The 22,682-nt window shown below is 47.7% G+C and overlaps 2 protein-coding genes across 7 annotated transcripts; one reads left to right on the plus strand and one right to left on the minus strand.

Annotated features, from left to right (window-relative positions):
• Positions 1-1,620: 1,620 nt before the first annotated feature.
• Positions 1,621-18,076, plus strand: LOC122385592. 5 transcript variants are annotated; one of them, XM_043373966.1, is made up of 14 exons: positions 1,621-2,049; positions 6,124-6,289; positions 6,556-6,711; positions 6,923-7,128; positions 7,465-7,639; positions 8,204-8,368; positions 9,395-9,537; positions 10,835-10,981; positions 11,321-11,541; positions 12,688-12,814; positions 13,114-13,404; positions 13,558-13,698; positions 14,125-14,343; positions 14,520-14,598. In XM_043373966.1, exons 2-13 carry the CDS (start codon positions 6,178-6,180, stop codon positions 14,341-14,343), a joined length of 2,103 nt encoding a protein of 700 aa, XP_043229901.1. In that variant the 5' UTR covers positions 1,621-2,049; positions 6,124-6,177; the 3' UTR covers positions 14,520-14,598. The 5 variants fall into 5 exon arrangements, with proteins under 5 accessions (XP_043229901.1, XP_043229902.1, XP_043229900.1 ...); XM_043373967.1 differs by lacking the exon at positions 14,520-14,598 and adding an exon at positions 17,653-18,076 and having other exon boundaries at positions 1,798-2,049; XM_043373969.1 differs by lacking the exon at positions 1,621-2,049 and adding an exon at positions 2,358-2,469.
• LOC122385593 (zinc finger CCHC domain-containing protein 24-like) lies at positions 15,631-21,839 on the minus strand. Of its 2 annotated transcripts, none has more exons than XM_043373970.1 (5): positions 21,673-21,839; positions 17,115-17,168; positions 16,589-16,701; positions 16,136-16,297; positions 15,631-15,756 (listed from the first exon to the last, which is right to left on the minus strand). In XM_043373970.1, exons 2-5 carry the CDS (start codon positions 17,140-17,142, stop codon positions 15,646-15,648), a joined length of 414 nt encoding a protein of 137 aa, XP_043229905.1. In that variant the 5' UTR covers positions 17,143-17,168; positions 21,673-21,839; the 3' UTR covers positions 15,631-15,645. The 2 variants fall into 2 exon arrangements, with proteins under 2 accessions (XP_043229905.1, XP_043229906.1); XM_043373971.1 differs by having other exon boundaries at positions 17,115-17,205; positions 21,673-21,796.
• Positions 21,840-22,682: the final 843 nt, after the last annotated feature.

Consider the following 22,682-nt stretch of genomic DNA (forward strand, 5'->3'; position numbering starts at 1 on the left):
AAAACATGTACTTAATTTAAAGTTTGAGGTCAAGGTCAAGGTCAGGTCAAGGGTACAAATTGCAAGTTTCTACAGTATCGGCCTTGCACCGTAGTTGCCGAAGAATGGAGTCATCGACTGAGACTGATTGCCCAAAACGTGTTCTTAGGCTACCAAGACAATATTCGTTGCATACAATATCATTCAGAGGTCAAGGTCAAGGTCAGGTCAGGTCAGGTCAGGTTAGGTCACCAAAAAACAAAATATAGAAAAGGGCATGTGCGACACATGTTTTATGGGTCATTTTACTCATAGAATTCAATAGGCAAACTCAATAAGTGATATGGACCACCTCTGCATGAATTTCAGGTCGAGGTCAGGTCAAGGTCAGGTCAAGTGAGGTCAAATTTTGAAGTTGGTTGTTAAGCCCTAAAAAGGTGTCTATCTGATGCAGTTTTTCACGGCCAATCGAATGGTGCTATTTTTGTTTCCGTACGAGGTCTAGAACTTCCAAAAAAAAATCATTTTTCAAAATTTTTGTGTGTCGTGACGTCATAAAATATTGAATAGCTCCCACATTTTTGAACCGATTCTTCTAAAAATTGGTATGTAGGTGCACATAGACCACTTCTCTGACATATATTCCGGTTTTTTCGATACACTCAAAATTTTGGATTTTATAATCATTTTCCCAAAAAAATCAGTTTTTTGAAAAAATTTGGGCCAAAATCCAAAATTTTCAAAAAAACCGAGATAGCCATTTGATAGACAAAGTAGAATTACGTGTAACATTTTTTGTTACGTCTTGATTCCTTTAAAAATGAAGATGTTAGCGGCGTTTGAACTTTTGCCGTTTTTGAGGCGAAAATGGCTAACATGACGTCACTAAAACGTCAATTTCTCAAAAATTTTCCGACGGATTTCGCTCAAATTTTCAGGGAACGTGTCAAATTGATGTAAGAAAAGGTACTGAAAGTTTGGCGGCGCTGCGCGCCGCCGTTTTTGAGATATTGCAAAAATTCGCGAGGGGGGGGGTAAAATTTACCCCCCCCCCCAGCCCCGCGCGGGCTAAATGATTTTGGGCCCTTCGAGACACTTGGGGGCCCTTTTCCTTGAAGGCCCCTCAAGGCCTAGTCCTCCCCTCCCCCCACCTCTGAAATCATTTCCCCAGGCTCCAGCCCTGTTTGGGCAGTTGAGAAAGGTTAGGCATGACGGTCCATCTCGCAGCTCCCGAAGCTACTTTTCAGTTTTCTGCAATTTGGCAATTTGCAACCTTTCTGCTTCCGCCAGCCAGTGTCTGACGTCTGTGCCTCGTGGGTACCGTACCTAAGGGTGAGATGACAGCGGTCAGCGGCACAGTTGACTGCTCGTGTTCAGTAAAGAAAAGCAATGATCATAACTGTAATCTTGTAATCTGTAATCTGAGGATGAAGATGGTCATCGCCATCGGTACAGCGTGCCGTGCCAATTGCCAAACCAAACACCGTGGGAACTACACCGACTCAATCGGCAGTGGTGTCCGCTTAGGGCGTCCTCTATATATACCAACATCAACTATGAGGCTGTGGCGTGCCGTCACATAGGTGTCGCTAAAATCCGGCTGTTGGGTTTTCTTCCCAAAACCAATGCCACTGCTGATCGGAAGCAAGGCCGTATAAATCGGAAGAGCTTTCCTGTCGCCTAGCAACGAAAAAGCAGCGTCTTGGAGGTTTCTGATAGTATTTTTCCAGACTCTTTTTGAAAAAAAAAAACGTCGAGCATTTGAGTTGGGCTCGAAACATTTTTCTTCTTCTTTGACCTGCTAAAAATTAATAGTAAAAATAGTTACACATAAATATATTGAAAATTTAGTTTAAAACTGATGAAAATATCCAATAATTTTTACGCTTGCAATGCCAGCCACCAGGTTTGCGTCATAAAATTGCCCTCAAGGCTGAAATTCGCTTTGTTTTGGCAGTAACCGGTGGAGGGAATTTTGAAAATTGGATTTCTTTATAAACGCTTTTGCGTATTGTTATTGCTATACGTTTTACTGTGCAAATCATGTACCAGTGAATTGGACAATATTTTGTAAGTATCCTTTCTTTTCATTCTCCATAACCCAAACCCTGCTGATGAGTTATTCTGTAATCCTGGCATTTTCGTCATACAGTCTGCAAGCACCAGTCAACTAATGGACCCAGTTTGAGTTATTGACTATTGAGTCTTGCATTAATATATTTTGTGTAGCATTGATATCAACATACTGAGTTGTCATTTGTCATTCATTCAGTGAGCATGCCTATAAGTTTTTACGGCATTTAAAAGCATTAAAGTAGAAAAGGGATCTGAGGATATGTTGTGGGTATTTTTATCATTTTGCTCTGATTCCAGCCCAAATCTTCCTGCGGAAACATTTTCACCGTGCTTTTCAGCCAACATTAGCAAAAGATTGCAGTTGCTACAGCATAAGAATCTTTGCTACAGCAAGAACATTTCTATAATATATATGTCGGTATACTGATTCTCCATGGTCAATTCAGTTGGGGAAACTACGAGGCGAATGTCAAAAAATGGATTGGTCAATAAATGGACTTTTGATGACCATATATGGGCATAAATGCAGCCCCCGCTACTAAGGGTGAAAAACGGTATAACGAGCCGGTACTTGCGGTATCGCGTCCACTTATTGGAGAGAAAAGGCTTCCATTTTTCACTAGGAATTGGTGTGATTTGATTAAATTCGGCGAATTGACTCAAAAATGGCGATAGGAAAACGGCTTTTCTGCAGGTTCTGGGCGTCGCAATCAGCTGGCCATTCAATAAATGGATTGGTTTTATGAAAGAAAACTGTTAAAAAGATTTAATTTAATTACAATAAACAAAAATATTTAATTCTAAAATAATAACTTAACTACAATTAGAAAAACCATAAACAAAATAATAAAAATAATGACATTTTTAAACCACGGTACTGCTTACATTTTTTTGGCGCGTGTGTTTCAATCCGCCATATTTGCCAATCACGGTTTGACCTTGCGTTGTAACTCTGCGATTTAGAGCCGCCAATTAATTAAGCACCGGGTGAGTGTAGGCCTTGTGTGGTTAAAAAACATCCTTATGCCTTATTTTTTCATTTGAATGCTAAAACTCATTGAAAAGATGAAGTTGTCTGATTTTATGACCATATATGGTCATCGCCCCGCCCACTCCAGACGCTGATTGGCTAATCCAATTTTTGTTTGGCTCCTCGTAGTTTCCCCAACTGAATTTGAATTACACTAGCAGAGCAGCGCTAGATATCAATGCCAAGTACAACTAACTAAATACCTATCTTTTAATAATTTTTATGAGTGCCATTTTGCGTGTTCTACCGTGTTTATATCAATAAATAACAAAGCTATCATACGTCGCCAGCTGGCCAGCCAGCTGATTTTATCCAGTTGTTGGTAAGGCACCAATTTGATAGGTTTTTCAAAAAGTTCAATGGACAGGCTTTTGTCATCAGCATAGATTGTGTCCATAATGATGTAAGATATGCCCCTCCCTGCATCATTCAGAATGTCAGCATTTGGCTAGTGTTATTGCTAAGTTTTTGCCTTCCTGCATTGTTGTTAATTTATGATAGAAACCACACTAGCAATTGCCTCAATAACACAAGGGAAATAAATCAATATATGAGTTATTGGATTTAGAGAACAAAAAGAGTTGAATTGGGACACTGTAAATTGGATTTGGGTAATTTTGTTACCCAATACATGAAAACAGCACTGCTGTAATTCAAATTTTGCTCACCATTGGGCCAATGATTGCTAATTGATCACAACATTGCTTAGCTTCTGTTTCTGGCTGTTTGTTTTCTTCACTAGTACCTACATTGTTTGTCTGAAGCATGATTTATTTACAGCATTGCTCCATTTTCCTTTTTCAGAACTTTAACCCTATTCCTGGCGGGGGGGGGGGGGGGGGGCCTCAGGAGCCCCCCCCCCTGAGGTTTTTTGGTTATATCTCCCAAACGCGTTGAGCTAGGAAGCTCAAATTTTCTGACTTTTCCTAAATGGCTTCTACGCAACATGTCTGAAAATTTTGAGTTGATCTGACCTCAGGTCAGGTCACCAGAGGCGGTTTGGTGACGCTACCTCAGAAAAGTTTGCAATCACGCCAGAGCTAGAGTTTTTGACCGATCAATTTCTTCTCTTCAGGGTTTAGTTAGGGTACCAGTATGTGCAATTTGTATATCTCGGAATTTTGATATCGGTGACCTAAGGTCAGGTCAATTTCGCGACCTCCCCATTATAAGTCAATGGGGGAAAAATCAACTCCCTGTTTTTACCACTAAAACGGGTCGGAATGGCCCCATATACCATACATGACTTCATATACGATCAACCTTCACTACCTTGAGGTCTGTTTTGCTGTTGGGCAGCTGTGAGGTCATGTGACGTCATCAAAGGTCACCAAAGGTTTTTGGCCAATAACTCCGTACAGGAACAAGATACAGACGCGTGGATGGTCTCATTGTGTTCAGCTCGTCAAGACGCATCGAATGATATACATGATGACCTCGAGGTCACGTGACCTGAGGTCAACCTTTGACCTTGACCTTTCGAGGTCAACATATATATCATTCGATGCGGATTGACGAGAGGATCACGATGATGCCCTTAGTTTGTTCCTATCTTGACTAATTCGAAAGTTATTCGAGAAAAACTCTCTCCATATCTAGTGCCGCCATTTTGACTTTTTCGACTCCTGTGACGTCATCTTTGACCTGACCTGAAAATGACCTTAGTAAAAATTGTAGATCTTGGCCGTGCGTATCCGATGCCGTTTACCGCTTGTCGCTATCTTGCTTCGTTCTCGAGATCTCAGGGGGGGGCCGAATCGGCCCCCCCCCCGCCAGTTTCTTGTCCCGGCGGAGCCCGCCAGGAATAGGGTTAAGATGTGTTGTGAAAACATAGATGCTAGGGCTTTCTGTCTACCAAAGTTGTGTCTGTTTGTTTTGTAGTGTGATAACTATGCATCAATAATTATTATTCCTATTTCCTGAGCTAAGATGTTGAACACTTGGTGTCAGTTTGAAGCATGGCATGGAATCATATCATGACCAATTTATATTTATATGATCAATGATGTCTCTCAGTGAATATCCAAATGCTGGGCTATTTGTTAGGTATTTTTATCTTAACACGCGCAGTGGAACGGGGGGGGGGGGCGGATTCCGCCCACCCCTCCTGTTTTTTCGCCAATAACTCGCGCCACAAACATAATATTAATGTGAAATTTTGGCTATCTGTCCAGAATTGAACTGCGGATCTTCTCGTGCAAGAAATAAGAAAATCGGGTCACAACTTTTTAGTAATAGCGGTGTAAAGTCAAACATCCTGTCGCCGCGGCGGCGCGGCGGCGCGGCGGCCGGCGCTTACCGTTACGCGCCGCCTGAATTGTAGACTGTGCCGGGGCGGGACGGTTCCGTCTTTACATCGCGCTCCTTACCGCTGATTATATTCGATTAGCGTCAAACTTTGTGAGAAGACTAAGAAATGTACAGGCAATCTCATGGTCAAAGAATTTTGAAAATCGGCCGGTAACAACTTGAGTTATGAGTGTGTAAACACAAAATTGTGATTGCCGCGTTTCCCGCGTCGGCCGATCCCGCTTCAGCCGGCGACATCTTACCCTTAGCAGGCTTCTAGCTGCCATGTTTATTGTTGGATTAACTAGAAATTCACCATACATACTCACAAATGTATGCTCTTTCGTATAGTGAAAAAAAGAAAATCGGCCGGTAACTTTTTGCGTTATCGGCGTGTAAACGCAAAAAAGTCGCTCATATGGCAGATTTGACCACATTTGACCTCATTTGACCTTGAAGATATTGACCTAGGGTCATGAAATTCACACACAACAGAGTTCCCCAGGGCCTTCACCTACCTTCCAAATTTCGTCTTTCTAGCTCCAGTGGGAGCTGAGATCTTAGGGGGGGGGGGCGACATCCGCCCCCCCCTTCCACTGGGCGTAGTACTCGCAACGCTTCCACTGCGCGTGTTAAGACCAGTTGATTTATTTAAATAAATGAAGCTAAAGCTATGATTCTTACAGCTGGCTTTATAGCATCCCAGACTCATGTATTGCATTATTACAATCATTTTTTTTTTATTTCAGTGCGAGGAGACGACATAACGACGACGAGCCAATCACGGTAGAACCACTACGAGAATGACGACTGATATTTCGTCCAGCTATAGCTGTTCGACTTTGCGATCCCAGGAAGATACATCACCAACGAAACATCCTGCCATCAGATCACTGAAAACCTCCAGAAGAGATGGTCTGTTGTTGAAAGATGGTCACAGGCATATTTATGCATTTGCTTGCTTGTCATTCTTTTAGTGGTTACTGAGCTTGTTTAATGCATCAATATTGTTATAGCCAATGGCTGACACGTTTCTTAAGAGAATTATGATGGATAGCATTGGGTGTGCCTTCTTGGCATTGGACTATCTAATTTGACCGAGTTAGAAATGTTCTCGAGTCTAGCAATATGTCTCCATTTTTTTCTCGAAGGTTGGTAACATACTATTTTTCCTTTCCCAGAGATATCAGAGGGGTTTGATAGCCTTTCAGGACTACTATCTGACTTGAGGTCAGCTCAAGATGATGCCCAGCAAGAAGTATCGAGGGCGCTTAAAGAGCGCGATAAGCTGCTATCATGTTTGCAAAATAAGGACGAAAATGACGACAGGATGCAAGGTAAGTGCGCGTCTTTGTATATAGGGGCTTCCAATTGCGTGGCTTTCCATCCAGCAGCTGATCCTGATAATCTGTCTTGAATAATTGTGACTCAATGTTCAACTTAAACTGGATATGCTATTTTACAATATCATGGACATCGCTATTTATGAAAGTATTAGTAAAGACGTTAAGTGATGGAAATGAATGTCACCTGCTTTGCTGCCTGCAGATTTCCTGAGCCAGCTGAACGTGGCCGAGTCTCGGTGCAGCAACCTGCACGACCAGCTGGACTTTATGAAGCAGATGTACACGAACGCCGAGCGGTGCGCCCGGTCGCGTCGGCAGGCGCCCCGGGACAGCCGGAGTCCCTCCGTGTCGCGCCGGAACAGAAGCCCGACTCCCTGTCGAAGCAACCCCAACAAGAAGGTGCAACAGGTGAGCCGCTGCGGGAGTTTTGCGGGAGTTTCGTCTTACGCCCATAAGAGCTTTTGTGCATAACGTTAGTGTAAGGAATTAATTAATAATTATTCGTCGCAAGAACTGTGCCAGGGCCCAGGTCGGGATGAAATTCAGAATATACGGCTTAGAGTTTTTTTTTTGGGGGGGGGGGGGGGATAATTCGTTCATATGCAGGCTACCGGTGTGTGATTAGGAAAACTTTGTCCTGGTAACGATCCTTCCTCTTTGACAGGTGTTGTTAAGCATTTATGACGCCTTCAGACCAAACTTGATCTTTGCTAGATGACCACCCGCCTCCTCTCTCCCCGGCAGTACATTGTGCAGCGGCGCCGGTCGCTCTCCAACTCTACCCACCCGCAGCCGAGCCGCTCGCCGCCGCGGCGCAGACAGAACGCCTCATCACCATCGCTGCGCAATTCGAACCCGTGCACATCCCGCTCGCCGGGCAGGAAGCCGCCCTGCACCCGGGGAAAACAGCAGACCAGACGTGAGTGGCCGCCGGCAGAGACTGGCGGCAGGAGAGGTTACGGGGCTGGATGGTATTGGGTGGAGTGGTAGGCTCGTAGCGTGTCGGGTGGATGATGAATTACGACTATGAAATATGTTGCATTGTAGTGGGCGTATGGTGTTGTTTGAGGGCTCGGTAACGTTAGACGGTGACTCATTGCCGCTGTGGGCCCGTCTGTTGTCGGCGACCGGCTCGAATGATTCATCCAAGATGGGATGAACCGGTGGTGGAAGGTCCAACAGCTCCTGACGGGCCGCACATGTGTCGCTCAATGAGCCTATGTCTGGTAAAGACTATTGTTTGTGGCCAATGTGTCCTTGTCCGGTGACAGTTGTGTCCGTGTCCGCTAACTGAAGTGTCTGCTGACTGTTGTGTCCCTGTCCGCTGGCTGGTGTGTCCTTGTCCGCTGACTGAAGTGTCCGATGACCCACGTGTCCCTGTCCGCTGACTGCCGTGTCCGATGACCCACGTGTCCCTGTCCGCTGACTGTCGTGTCCGCTGACTGCCGTGTCCGGCTGCTGATATGCCCGCGTCCTGTGGCAGCCGGTGTCCGTCTGCGCGCCGAGAGCCTGCTTCGACAGGCGGGCGGCGGCCGACGGGACCGGGGCGACGAGACGGACGCCGACGGCGACCACCTCTGGTGTGACAAGACCCGGCCGCGCTCCCGCTCCCGCTGCGCAGGAGGCATCCTGGCCAACGCCTCCAAATGTACGTCCGAACTGCAGTGTGCTGGAGAGACTAACAGCACAGCACTGTCGACATTGTGTCTTCTATTTTTTTTTTCAAATGATGTACCTTTGGGTATTTTTACGATAGAGGTCGTCTTAGTTTTCTCATTCTGAGGCCTGTTTCACTAACAAATAAAGTGTGTAATTACAAAGAAAAAGCTTGAGTTTAAAAGAAATAATTACCAACATTTGAAATTTGGATTTCACGAAACTTTCGGGCATGAATTTTGAGTTTAAAATTTACCAACTTTTTTACAAGAAAAAAGTTTGTAAGAAACATCGAAATCGCAAACTTTCTGTTTCACGAAGACCAAAAGCTTAAAAGAAAACGTTGTACTTACAAACACGAAATTCCAGTGGCCCTTACGTTTGGAATTTTATTACTTTTTGTGCAATGATGCAAAGCAATCGATTATTTAAAACAAATATGATATGCTGAGTCATTATATGCTCTTTTTCACTTAGCACATTCCCTACGAACCAGCTACGAGCAATAAATAAATATCGTCATGTTTTGTCATTCGCGCGCCATAATTGCATCCAACAGTCTTCTGCTGTCAAATGCTTTACGTGCTATTTTCTTTCAATAATAAGATATTGTGAACTATCATTTATACCATTCAGAAACAGCATCATTATTTTTAATTTATTCCTGCAATTTCTGACATGAAAACTAGACATAGGTTGATAAAAAGAAGCAATATCTGTAACATGTTATAGTTCTTGATTAAAAACATTTTTACTGTTAACAAGTTTATTTGCAAACTCTTTTTATCGGAGGTGCCGCTGGTGATGAACTTTAGTGAAATCCGATTTTACATAGTTTGCAAAAATACTTATGAATTGTAAAGTTCAAACACTTGTAATCGCAAGTTTTTAGTGAAACAGGCCCCTGGTTAGTCTGTATCCGCAGTCAGGAGTAATCTACGTTAACAGTCCGCTTAACTTGTCTGACGGACGTCTAAGGTCGTGTATCTGACCGTCACTCATTCGTTCTCCGTTGCAGACGTGCCCGGCTCGGTGCAGGAGCTGCGAGAGCGGTCCCGCGCCGCGTCTCTGGCCTCGCGCTCACGTGCCAGCCGCTCTCCGGCGCCGGCTCGCGGCGGCCGGCCCCGGCGCCGCGCTGCCAGCGAGTCGGTCGGACGCCGGGTATGTGTGACGTGGACTGTGTACATCCGCCGCGGGCAGGGGGACGGGGCTGGGGCCTGGGAGGATCACAGAACTGAGCTGCGCCCGGCGTATGGCTGGGTCTTGGTCGGCATAGGGTAAGGGCGGGTAAGAGTACGCGGGCGATAAGAGTACGCATCAGCTGTTTCGGTTGCTTAGCAACGCGGGTTTGTCGAGTTCATGAAGTGACATGAAGCCGCCAGTGCGTGCATGTCACCAACGGAACGTGGGCGTTGAGCTGCGACGCTGTTGAGTTTAAGGCGATGAATATTATTTTCGAGCGTTATGATATTATTATGATATGGTACAATAATTTTGATACTTGGCAGTTGAGATGTGGTACATTTCCGTGATTGTTGTGGGAAACTTGTGAGGTTATCTGGGGAAATACTGTACAGTGCAATATTCTGTTTGCGAAGTTTTGCACAACGTTTCGGGGTTGTTTTGTGCGCGAATTGCATGTACGGTAAGAGGACGCACTGTTCAGGAGGGTAAGAGTACGCAGAATTATACATTAAATCGAATATGCAGAAATGTATAATTATTAATCTTTCGCTCAATGACGTTTGTTTTGTAGGTATATCATCAATGGAGCACTGTGATGCAGATGCGTACCCGAAATTCTTCCAAATACGAGTTATTCTCCTTTTTGATTGTGCATTTTTTTTTAAGAAACACACGACATGATTATTTCCTGATTTATAGACTTGAAAGATTTATTTTGTTTTTCTTTTTGGATACTAGAATTAACTTAAATGCCTTCTGAGTTTGAAGTTAAGCATTTGGACAGTGCAAGCTGCATAGGTGTGTGTTCATATGCTTGCGTACTCCACCCGCCTGGCGTGCGTACTCTTACACACCCCATATGGTAAGAGTACGCAAGTGCAACGGTTCAGAAATTGTCAGTTTTAGACCACTTCCATTTACGCTGAAGGATCGTTGCCCCATGGGTTGATGGCTAATTCAATGAACTTTAATATTCCCTATTTGCGATTTCTTTCCTTCAAATATTAAACAAATGAGAGCAAGAAATCCACTAAGTGCGTACTCTTATACGACTTCACCCTACACAAGCGGAGAACGGACTGGTTGCAATGGGACGATGGTAACAGTTCCAGGCTGTGAAACAGGGCGCGCTGTTCACAGCATCAGCTCTACTCTCTTCGGGTTTTCATCCACCTCGTAGCCTAACGAAATGTCTAGCTGCACAAATAATGGACTGTGTATTGTATTTCCTATTATTGACTGTTTTCTGATGTTCCGTGGTCTGACTCGGCAGTGCGGTCCCGACTCCGGTATCGACTCCGACTCCGAGTCGCCGTCTCGGCTGGCGCGCCACACACTGGAGAGGGAGCAGCGGACGCGCACCCAGCGCGATAAGCAGTACCAGATGGGACGCGCACCGCTGCCCTTCCTGTCATCGTCGGTACGGCTGACGGGGATTCCCGGGGGCCGGGGCAGGCCGGAAGCGGCCAGCAGGGCAAGTGGGGCTGAAGTAAACATGGACATGGGTGTAGATTGAAAATATTCATATTCGCGCAGGAATGTGTTACAGCTGTGATTCGAAACTTTGCGATCACGAAGCTATTTTTCGCTCAAGTGTCATTGGGCTAGATTGATCCCGTTCTCATAACGTTGATGGGTGTGCGGTATGATTCAGTCGTTTGCTAGGTATCAATGCCTTTCCTCATGGTGGTCATGTTAATTTATCACTTTCGAGGAAATATCTGATCATCCCTTGCCTTCTCGTCTCCGCCCCGATCAGAACACCAACAAGAGCCACCACATCGGCGCCAACATCCAGCATGTGATGAGTCTGGCCAAGCAGACGGGCGGCTGCACGCGCTCCGGCGCGCCGCTGCCCGACATCAAAGTGGGCCGGCTGCCGGCGCGCGGCCCCTTCCTCCGCTACCGGCGCAGAAAACCGTTCCGCTACCACGACAAAATGGAGATCGACAAGTATAAGATCGAGGTGGACCCGCGCAGGTGGGTCAGGCGGTCGACAGGCCGGGTGGGGAATCCCCGCCCGCCGCTGGCCCATTTTATCGGCGACGCGTCTTTAGGTTAGTCGTACAGGAACTGCGTAGATGCTAGTCTGCTGCTTGTCAATGCCAGTTGGATGTCATCACCCGACTACATTTTGCTGCCAGTCGGATGCCAATATGTTGACTGCAATGCGCCATGGTTTATCTCAGTTTGCTTATTGCCAGTCATGTCCTGCTTCCCGGCCTCGTTACTGCCAGTCTGCTGAGTATGCTTTGTTTGCCGCACTCGTCCGGTCTGCGGGGGCAGTGTGTGGCGCCGGACTGACGGGACCCCTTCCGCCCCCAGGCTGGCCGGCCGGCTGGGTGCTATGACCATCACTACCCACATACACACCACCAGATAACGGCTGCGGGGCAGAGCCGTACTCTGTGTGCCGGTAGTACCGTCCACACAGACGTCTGACTCAGCTAGGGAGGTCAGACACCGTGTGATACACCCGAGTCACAGCGGCGGATTGTGGTGACACATCCCCTGGCAGCTGTGGCGCTCGTTGTTGAAAGTCTGATATGGGGTGATAGGGGGCGTATGACGCACGGTGGAGCCGCGCGTGGTGGGACCATCGTCCATCATACTCAATGTGAACTATGAACTGGTGGCGTAGCCGGCAGTAATTAGATAAGACGTGCTAATGTCCTACCCGAGGCTGCTGCAGCGCTGTAAACGCACGGGCAATGCGAGACTACTCATGTGTGATACCAGTCGGTAGAAGGTCAAGTATAAGAATCTGATCGCTCGCAGTTAGGTTCTGCTTCGTTTTAGTTGCACTGCAGTATGTCGTTGCGTCCGCCTCGCCTGTATCTACCTCGCTACCGCATTTTTATTTCGCACACGTCGCTCATTACGTAATCGCTTTTATCATGTAGTTGCTGAGCTTTTAACCGACCGACTGATTTCCGCGGATACTCTCTTTATTTCGTATTTGAACCGTTTTTCGTTCGTGAATTTGTAATCTCTGGTCATATTACGCCTGTATACTGTGGCTGTGGACCATGTAACCGGCTGTGCTGTGCTGCGCCGGCTGTGCTGTGCTGTTTGCTGTGCTGCGCGCTCGCCTGTACATGTACTGTATCTTACCGTACCGACCAGCTGCGGCCCGGACAACACTGCCGACTTTGCGCGCTACGAGCGGGACCGGCAGGGCTGTGTGATTGACCACTCGGAGACGCGTGAGATGACGCGACGCGCCGCCTACCGACCGGCGCCGGCCAACAAGGTGTGTACGGGGCGCGCCGGTATCGGTCAGAGCACTCTGACTCAGTGCAGTGAACTGGGGGAGATACGGGCATTTGAATGACGTATGACTTGTAGGCTTTATTGCACGTCGCTGATAATTGTTACATACTCGGGACGAAAGTCTTGTTTGTTACCGTCTACCTACGACATATGTTAAAGCAAAATGTGAATATTTGGATAACTAAATTATTGGTAAATGGTAGGTCACACCCGGCCAGCCCCCGGGTGGGGTCGGCTGTCCGTGTCCGACCCTGACTGCCTCACTGACCCGTTCGCCAGATGTCCGGGTACGACGAGGACGCCCGCTCGGCGGCGTCCGTCCAGGTGCAAAAGATGCTCTGCAACCCGGCCACGCTGCGCAAGACCAAGCGCAGTCTAAAACAGTTGCTGGAGGAGTTGGCCGAGGAGTTTGCCGGCCTCGAGTGCGTCTGCCAGCAGCTGGAGACGGACATGGGCCGCGCCGACGGCAGCGTGGACCGGTGTCAGCTGGAGGAACAGATCGGCCGGCTGGAGACCATGATGGAGGAGCGACGACGCCAGGTCTGCTGTCTGCTCAAACTCTACAAACAGGTGAGATACTAGGGGCGCCGCGGCGGGGGAGGTACACACTTCGAGGCAGGCGAGGGGAGAGGAGCCGCTAGGGAGAACGTGCATTCGCACTGCCATCTTGGTTCCGCTCCGGTGCCCTGACCACTGACCATCGCGGTGCGTTGTGCTCTCCAGATCAAGAAGCTGTCGCGAGCCGGTGTGGGCGCCGGGGGCCAGGACGGTAGCAGCGTGCGTGGCAGGAGACTGGTCGGACGGGCCGGCCGCGGCCTGCCCGCCAGGCCGGGACGACCGATGAGGGTCAACACACGCATACAGGTACGTACGGCCACTGAGTATGCAAAAAGTGTTATCAGGTGATACCTCATTGATGACGTAACGTGATTCAACTATTCATTTCCTTTTATCTACCACTGTTCGATGATGAAAGGACCGTTATTTTTAACCATGTAAAAATGGATTAATCAGGCAGTATGTAATTTTCTCTACCACCTGATCCGGGGCTGACTGGTATCATTCGCAGCCACCTAGCCAGCTCGGTTCAAATTCAAAACACAGCGCTGCGACGACCTTACACTGACCTAGCTGCCGAGCCGCCGGCACCACACGATCCGTCGGCCCGTGGCGGTGTCTGCTGGCCGTCTGTGCAGGACAAAGCAGTTTATGAGCCGACTCCGAGCGGCACGCTGTGCCATCGGACACCGCTGGCGCCCGCGCTGACCGCCGCTCCCGTCCCGTCCTCAGCCCAACAGTGTGCGCCCGCGTGGTGTCACCTTCTCCATGCAGAAGAACTTCCCTCTGCGCCCGGTGCAGCCGCGCTCGCGGCCGGCCGGCCAGCCGCGGCCGCGCCGCCCGGCCGGCTCCAAGAACGCCGACCCGATCCACTGTGCGCAGCTCAAGGTGCTGCGCGACATGCGCAACATCCAGCGCCGCATGCGCATCGAGATGGGCGAGGAGTACTAGGTGAGGCGCGCGGCGCTGAGCGGCGAGCCGGCCGTCTGGTCCCGTCCCCCGGTGTCCGCTGTGCAAATTGGCCGCGCGCCGGCCGGCCGGCCACCGCCGAGCCGGCCGGCAGCGGTGTCGAGCTATCCGTGTCTTTGGTCGAGACGTGAAATTGTACCCCCCCCCCCCCCCCGCAGTGGCTGAGGCAACGAATGACATCGAAACGAATGCGTAACGACATCAAAAGGAGCTGGAGGTAATATACCGGTTTTAGCATTACGCGTCTTTGCTAAAATCGACACACGGTGTCAAGGAAAGCAGGCATAAAGAAACTACGCAGAGGAATTGTGCACTAAGTATTAGACATTGTGCTTCATTAGGTAGCTTTGTTATTTTTCCGTCCTCACAAACATACTGATATGGGACAATCTGGAGCTGTTCTGCCCATTGGCCATTTACCCATATTTTGTATTAACACATACATTACCGTCTTGGTCCCTGAAACAATTAATGTGAACATCGCCAACATGACTGAACATGCTCTGGCTCTTGGTAATGCGCTCAACGAGCTAATCTCTCACCCCCTCACGCTGAGGGGTACAAAACGACAATCACTTATAGCTCAGCGTACATACAGAACACCTGATGTATGTCAAAACATCTGACTGATCATAAAACACCACACACGCAATGGCAATGCGCGTGCTGGGCCGATCCTATACGTTTCCTAGGCAGTGTGAGCATCGTCTGACCGGGAGAACGGTAAGAACGCATATCACCTGGAGAATGGTAGGAACGCATTTCGAACGCATATCAACGGAAAATAGTAGTAACACACATCACCTGAACAACGGTACCGAACACATCACCGGGAGAATGGTAAGAACGCATATCACCGGGAGAACGGTACGGAACACAGCACCGGGAGAACGGTAAGAACGCATATCACCGGGAGAACGGTAGCGAACACATCACCGGGAGAATGGTAAGAACGCATATCACCGGGAGAACGGTACGGAACACAGCACCGGGAGAACGGTAAGAACGCATATCACCGGGAGAACGGTAGCGAACACATCACCGGGAGAATGGTAAGAACGCATATCACCGGGAGAACGGTACGGAACACAGCACCGGGAGAACGGTAAGAACGCATATCACCGGAAGAACAGTAGCGAACACGGCACCGGGAGAACGGTAGCGACGATATGACTGGCCGACGAGGAATGGTCGGTCATGTATGACCGCTAGGCTGTCCGGTGTGCCGGTTCGCTTACCACACCAGAATCCCCCTCCTCCCACAGTAGCTGACCAGTGATGCTTCTATTGCACACACGAATGGCCTAGCCGATGGCATCTACCGCACAGTTGTTGCTGATGATTTTTGTCCAGATCACATACGTCGTCCATCCCTTGGGGCTTATACAGCGACCTCTGAAAAGTGTCAGGGGAGACACCGGCTGATTTTGACAATTTGTTAAACAATTACTGAAGAAAAGTATCACAGCGAGTCGAGCTCACCGTGTGTGATATAATTAGTACACAGTATTACTAGTTACTACACCTGGAGAGTTTCACTTAGAGATATGATGCATTTGCTAGCGGTGGGGTGAGGGGTTGGTCCTCATGATAGTGTTCATTTCTGATAAAGATACTGATAAAGATAGGGGTTGGTCCTCATGATAGTGTTCATTTCTGATAAAGATACTGCGAACCATTGCCGACCGTAATCCGCAATTGGTTACGCCGTACGTGTTCCAGCCCCTGCCAGGACTGGATGGGAGGGGACGGTCTGTGGCGGTGTGCTACTGACCTGCCTGTGCGGGTACACGTAGACCTTACAGTCCTGGCACGCCTGCTGGGTGTTGGCCCAGCTGCGACTGGACACCCACAGGCGTAGGCAGCTGCTACACTGGTACTGACCGAAACAGCGCCTCTTGCCTTGGTAGGGCGTCCGCTGGCCGGTCTCCGCCGCCTGCCGCGCCAAAGGGGGTCATTTGAAATAGCAATTTATGCGTCGCAAATGATGAGACGGAACGGTGGATTGGTTTAGATAGGGTACTGGTTCAGAGTAAGGAACATGTTGACTCAATTAACTAATACCGAGAAAGGTTTTCGAGGGGACTCAAATCAGTCACCGTGTTTTCTTTACGAGCTAAGTGTATTATGCATGCATCATTTGCTATGCTCCTGACTTTGTGTATTGTGCAAGGTAGTATCGGATCCACACAATTGTTTCTCGAGCGTGATTCGCTTCAGCGCTCACCGTGGGACAGTCGTTGATGAAGTGGTCGCCGACCTCCTTACAGACACCGCACTTGTACTTCCTTGGCGGGGGATTATCCACGGCCAGTCCCTCGAAATCTTCGGCCAGGTCGTCTGTCCGACAAACATAAACAGTCGGCCGATCTATTGCCCGATTGTATTGTATTCCCGAGCTATTACCCAGGTCGGGATATTTGAACGAACTGCGCGCACACTGATGAGCGGATCATTTCATGATGAACTTCGGACTGCCGAAAGATTTGTGGTTCTATGAAAAACAAACCTTCCCTCTGTTCGGAGAAATAATGGCTCTGCAAAATAATCTCGCTTTTTATGTAGTCGCTTTTTAAAAATCTCGCTTTTTATGCAAAGTCTTTTTTTCTTAAAAATTTCGCTCTTTCTACAACTCCTTGTGAATACTGTATTCAAATAAAATGTAAACTGTAGAAAATATTTGATTTCATTCAAGACATTCTTACATCGTAGGCCTTTTACCAATGGTCAAGTAGGTGATGAAGTGTGCTTACCACTGTCGTATTCGGAGGAATCGCTCATGGCTCTTGGTGATGTCCAAGTGGTGTCTGCCCGAGAGAAAGCAAATATCGGTTACGGGCAGTCCTGCAAAACAAACGGGCCTGATCTGATCGAGCCGAATAGCGTCAATCTGAGAAGGGCTTGACAGAGGCTGCTTTGATTAATTGTTAGTAAAAACTAAATCAGCATGGTTGAAACTTTGTATGTGGTATATGTGGCGATATCCATATCTTGTTGATATTCACATCTTGTGGACTGTGGACTTTACACCCAACTATAAGACAACGACGACGACCCGGGATGAACTGCCCTGCCTTTCGAGTTGACCGGTGCTGAGTCACGTAGCGGGCTTAAACAATCGAGCCCCTCTCGAACCTCGATTGCTAGCATTGGAATGCGCAACATATTTGGCCCGTCGAAGATATGGATACCTACGTGATGAGTCGCCCGCGCAATCGATAACTGAGTATGAGCATGGTTGGTAGTGGTACTTAGCAGATTGTTGATTTGACGCGGTGATTTGATTCACAGGCTGCGCGTCGTGATAACTTATCATGACGAAGGCCGTGTGATTGCCGCAGCCTTTGGTGATCTGATGTCGGGCCCGTAACAAGCTTGATATGCCAAAGTAGTAAGTACCTACCCTCCCCAGCCGAGGAGGTGATGGTGCTACCCTGCAATTTTCTCAGTGCTAAGAAATATTTTTTTTCAGGAGCCAGGAATATGCGTCTTCAATCTCACTTTCTCGCATGAGACACCTGACGCTAGGTTATCTACGTGAGTCTTAACGACGGAAGCAGCTTGTTCAGTGCCGGAAGTGATACAATCTGATCGCAAGCGATTCGAAACTTTGTTATGTAGGTATGATTCTTACGTGCCTGATGTCTAAGCTTTACATTTCGCACCTTCCGTGATCCGTAATAAGCTGAATGTTATCCAAAATGAATCTCCTGAGCTAAAGGCCGACTTGACCAGATGTGACCCGACCGTGACCTGCGGTCTTTAACCTTCCAGGCGGTGGGGGGGGGGGCATTTTTTGCCTCCCCCTTTAGTTTTTTCGGTATATCTCCAGACCGCTGCGCCGATCGTCACCAAACTCTCAGTACCCTCCCGTGAATAGCTATTGCACATTGTGACCGAAATTTTTCCAAAGGCTATGATAGGTTGGCCGCTAATGACGTCGGAGTGACCTCATAATCGCATAACCCAAACCATTGAATTTGCCAATGTAAAATTGGCCATAAAACACATATTACACGACCCTAGTATAGTTGGGTCCATATTGTGACCTAATTTGTGACCTGACCTGGCATCAGTGACCTCCTAAGCAGCATATGTATTAGGCAATCAACGCTGCATCGCTGATTTTCGATACATGCCTTTTATTCGATGATATAAGTTTATAACGCATTCCTTACAAGGTCCGTAATCGGTGAAAAATAAGACCTGTGAGTTGTAACCTTACCTCATACCTGTGACGTCATCGGTTGCACCTAGGTCAACGAAACTTGGTCACTAGGTACTAGGTAGCTCCCTGGTGGCGCTATCGAGTGCCGTTTGAATTTTCAAAATCGGTCGGTAACTTTCCGAGATCTGGGGGGGGGGGGCGAAACGCCCCCCCCCCCAACGAGTGGTAGGGTCCGCCAATAGCCCAACTGGGCGCAGGTTATGCGAAGAGGCCGAATGAGAAGAATAGTGGCATGCGGGTACACCGTAAATGCGAATTTACGGTGACGTGTTTACGGTGACGATAGGTTGGCCGCTAATGACGTCGGAGTGACGTCATTTCTGCCACTTTCGACCCCAAAAAAGGTTTCGCGGGAAGAGCTGTCAGGCCTACAGCTTTAGAGATACAGAAAAATGTTTCAGACATAAAAGGTGTAGAATTAACAGGGCTACAAAACTGCTATCTCGGATTCTTGAAATTTCTTGATTTTGACCCCCAAAAATAAAAAAAAATATTTTTTTAATATAATAGCCAAAAGATCCAAAAAGTTTTTTGAATTTCGAAAAAATCGGAATATATGTATGTGAAAGTCCTTACCGCCTTCTATTCACATATCAAATTTGAGATCGATACCTCTTTTTGGCTAAGTTATAGCGAAAAAAAACTGCTCAAAATTGAGAACGTCCAATTTTCAAACTCATTTTTAGCAATTCTAGACCTCGTAGCGCAAAAAAAGACCACCATTAGATTCCCCTAGACGAGCTGCATTGAATCAATACCCATTTTATGCAAAACTATCAACTTTGAAATTTGACCTTTTTGACCTGACCTTGACCTGACCTCCACCAGAATGTGACCTAAACCGTACCTGATGGTCTTATAACCAACACCATTGAGTTGGAAATGGAAAAATTGGCCATAAAACATGCATGGCACAACCTTTGTAAAGTTGGATTCATGTGCTGACCCTTGGTGACCTGACCTGTGACCTGACCTGGTATTGTCAGTGACCTCTAATAGCAACATATGTACTAGGCAACTGACGCCCTATCGCTGTTTTTTCGACAAAATGCGTTTTCCTCGGTGTTAAAGCGCAGTCCCTAGAAGACCCGTGAACGGTGAAACATTTTATCTTTGACCTGACCTGTGACGTCATCAGTGACCCCGAGGTCGAAGAACTTTGTTTTATTGAGACAAATTTGACAGGGCTATCGAACGCCGTTTGGATTTTACGGATCCGTCCAGTTGTTCGGAGATACGGGGGGGGGGCAAAAAATGCACCCCCCCCCCCCCACCGCGCGGAAGGTGGCCGGGAGGCTCACCACCTGCCGGGTTAAAAAATGGCCTAATGGTGATATCCGGCACTTCAGAGGTCGCCAGATGACAAGAGACAATCGTTGTGGGATCCGTGTTTTTTCCTACATACCAAGGGTGTTATTCCCCAGTCGTTTGGCCGCCGATATTGAACTAGAGTTTTGATGAAAATGAAATGAGCGTGTTGACCTTCGGTATGCGCAGCGAATTTAAATGGTGCCTACCAAACTTGGATCCACATTCCACACACTGATCGCAAACTCGATCAATTTTGACCGCGAAAGTCATCACCGTTTGTTTGAGATAAAAAAAAAACGATCAAAAATTGAGACCGGTCAGCAATTGTTTACCTACTTATACCTACCCCTGGATGATTCATCATACCTACCTACTACAAAATAAAGCCACCAATGGCCATTGAACTACAATACACTTGCACACAAATCACACAATAAGTTTAAGTGTTAGAGGACCATGAAATCCACTGTTTGGTTTAATGACAGGTTAACCCGCGCCCCACTGGGGGGGCTATTTATAGCCCCCCTCCCGTTTTTCTGCAATAACTTCCAAACCGCTTGACGTATCGACGCCAAACTTTCAGTACCTTAGGCTGCATCAATTTGACACCTTGTGTCAAAATTTGAACTTCGTACCTGCTATAGATCGGCCGGAAATGACGTCAGAGTGACGTCATGTTCGGCCGATTTCGACGCAAAACATTGAACCACGGCAATCGCTCCCAAGAGCTCAATTTTTAAGCTAGATCCATTTTCTTTGCATGAAAGGACTCAGAATAGACTGCGCTATCAAACTGCTATCTCGGATTTTCGAAATTTTGAAAATTTTGAAAATTGGATATAATAATATCCAAAATGTATATTTTTACATTTTTTTCAAAAAGTTTTTGACTTTTCGAAGAAACCGGAATATATGTGATAGAACGCATTATTATGACTAACTCTAGCAAGTTTTAGCTAAATATCTTCAAAAATGGCCAAGTTTTACGCATTATTGCAAAAAATTCACAAATATTAATTTTTCAAATCAATTTTTCAGCACGTATTTGACATCGTACGCCAATATAAATAGCACCATCGTGTTCCTGAGCTCAAACTGCATCCAATAGACACCTTTTCTTTGTGGAAAAATTTTAACTTCAAAATTTGACCTTTTTTGACCTGAAAGTGACCTAACATAAGCTAAATTCGACTCAAAATGACCTCGAATGACACAGACGACATCAAATTCGAAATCTCTGACCTAAATGGACCATAAAACATGTGTCACGTGACCGACGCATGATATAATATTTTCGTGACCTGTGATGACCTGACCTTGACCTGAAAATCAAAGTACAAGTTTGTTACCCTCAAGGTAACTAGAGCATCTGTTCCCGAGTGTGTGATCCAAAAATGAGCCTGATCTGACTTGTACGACGGCGGCCAGAGCCTAAAACGTGAACAAGCCAAAATGCTAATAATTTTTACTTTGACCTGACCTGTGACGTCATCGGTGACCTCGAGGTCAATGAAATTAGGTTTCGCTCGACAGTTTTTCCGGGACTATCAGACGCCGTTTGAATTTTGACGATCGGCCCAGTAGTTTCGGAGTTAGGAGGGGGGGGGGCTATGAATAGCCCCCCCCCCCCCCCCCCAGTAGGGCGTGTTATACGCAGACCCCAGTGGGGCGCGGGTTAAAACACGCACCACGCAAATAGGATGCGCGTCGTGATGACAATGACACCTCGCCCATCCGTCAGCGATGACTAGCCATCAAAACTCAGTACTCACCGGACAGCAGGTGAGGATTCGACGTCTCTCCTCCCTCAGGAGTTGTCTGAGCTCGGCGTGCCACTCGCTCGTCCTGCTACTCGCTGTAACGACGTGCAGGTACCCGCCGCACCGACCGTTGACTAACAACTGCACCGACTGCGCCCGGCCCATGCAACAACCCCTATGACCTCTGACGCAGCCTCTGACGCGCTGCTCTCTGCAGCCATAACCAATGGCGGATCCCGCTCATCACCGGGGGTGGAAGTCGGCCGATTGTGGGGCGGTGGGCGCTGACTGTGCGCACTGTACTCTGATAGGCACAGTCTGCTGAATCCAGACGTCACAGCTCATTTTGTTGGTGACTTCGAACAGTGCCGGCGCCGGGCAACAGGCGCCGTACGGCATTCCGTCCCTTGGTTCGTGGTAACTCACCCCCATCCCGCCCCACTTTCCCACGATCGCTCGTGTCTGGAGACGCCTCTGGCTGGGCGGGGAAGTCCCATATGACTCTGGTCCCATCGTCCCCTGCTGAGCGGTGCCAGTGCGTATGGTTGTGATTGAACTCGTGTGGCTATTTGTCACAAGGCAGACGGTCATCTGCTAGCGGCAGTTCAATATTGATATTCAGGTAAGTTCGGCAATAACTGCTTATTCGCCCTGGTGGCCCGCGTCCTGGTGGGGGGGGGGGGGTATTTTTCGCCTCCCCCTCTCGTATCTCCGAAATTACTGGACGGATCCACAAAAGTCAAACGGTGTTCGAAAGCCCAGTCAAATTTGTTGAGGGAAATCCAATTTCATTGACCTCGGGGTCACCGATGACGGCACAGGTCAGGTCAAAGATAAAATGTTTTGCCGGTCACGGGTCTTCTAGGGAATGCGCTATAACATCGAATAAAACGCATTTTATCGAAAATCAGCGATAGGGCGTCAGTTGTTTCGTACATATGTTGCTATTAAAGGTCACTGGTCAATGGTCATACCAGGTCAGGTCACCAAGGGTCAGCACATGAACCCAATTTTACTGTGGC

This window comes from Amphibalanus amphitrite, unplaced genomic scaffold (genome assembly GCF_019059575.1).
Source record: "Amphibalanus amphitrite isolate SeventyFive unplaced genomic scaffold, NRLGWU_Aamphi_draft 000224F_arrow, whole genome shotgun sequence".
In the NCBI taxonomy this organism is placed as follows: Eukaryota; Metazoa; Arthropoda; class Thecostraca; order Balanomorpha; family Balanidae; genus Amphibalanus; species Amphibalanus amphitrite.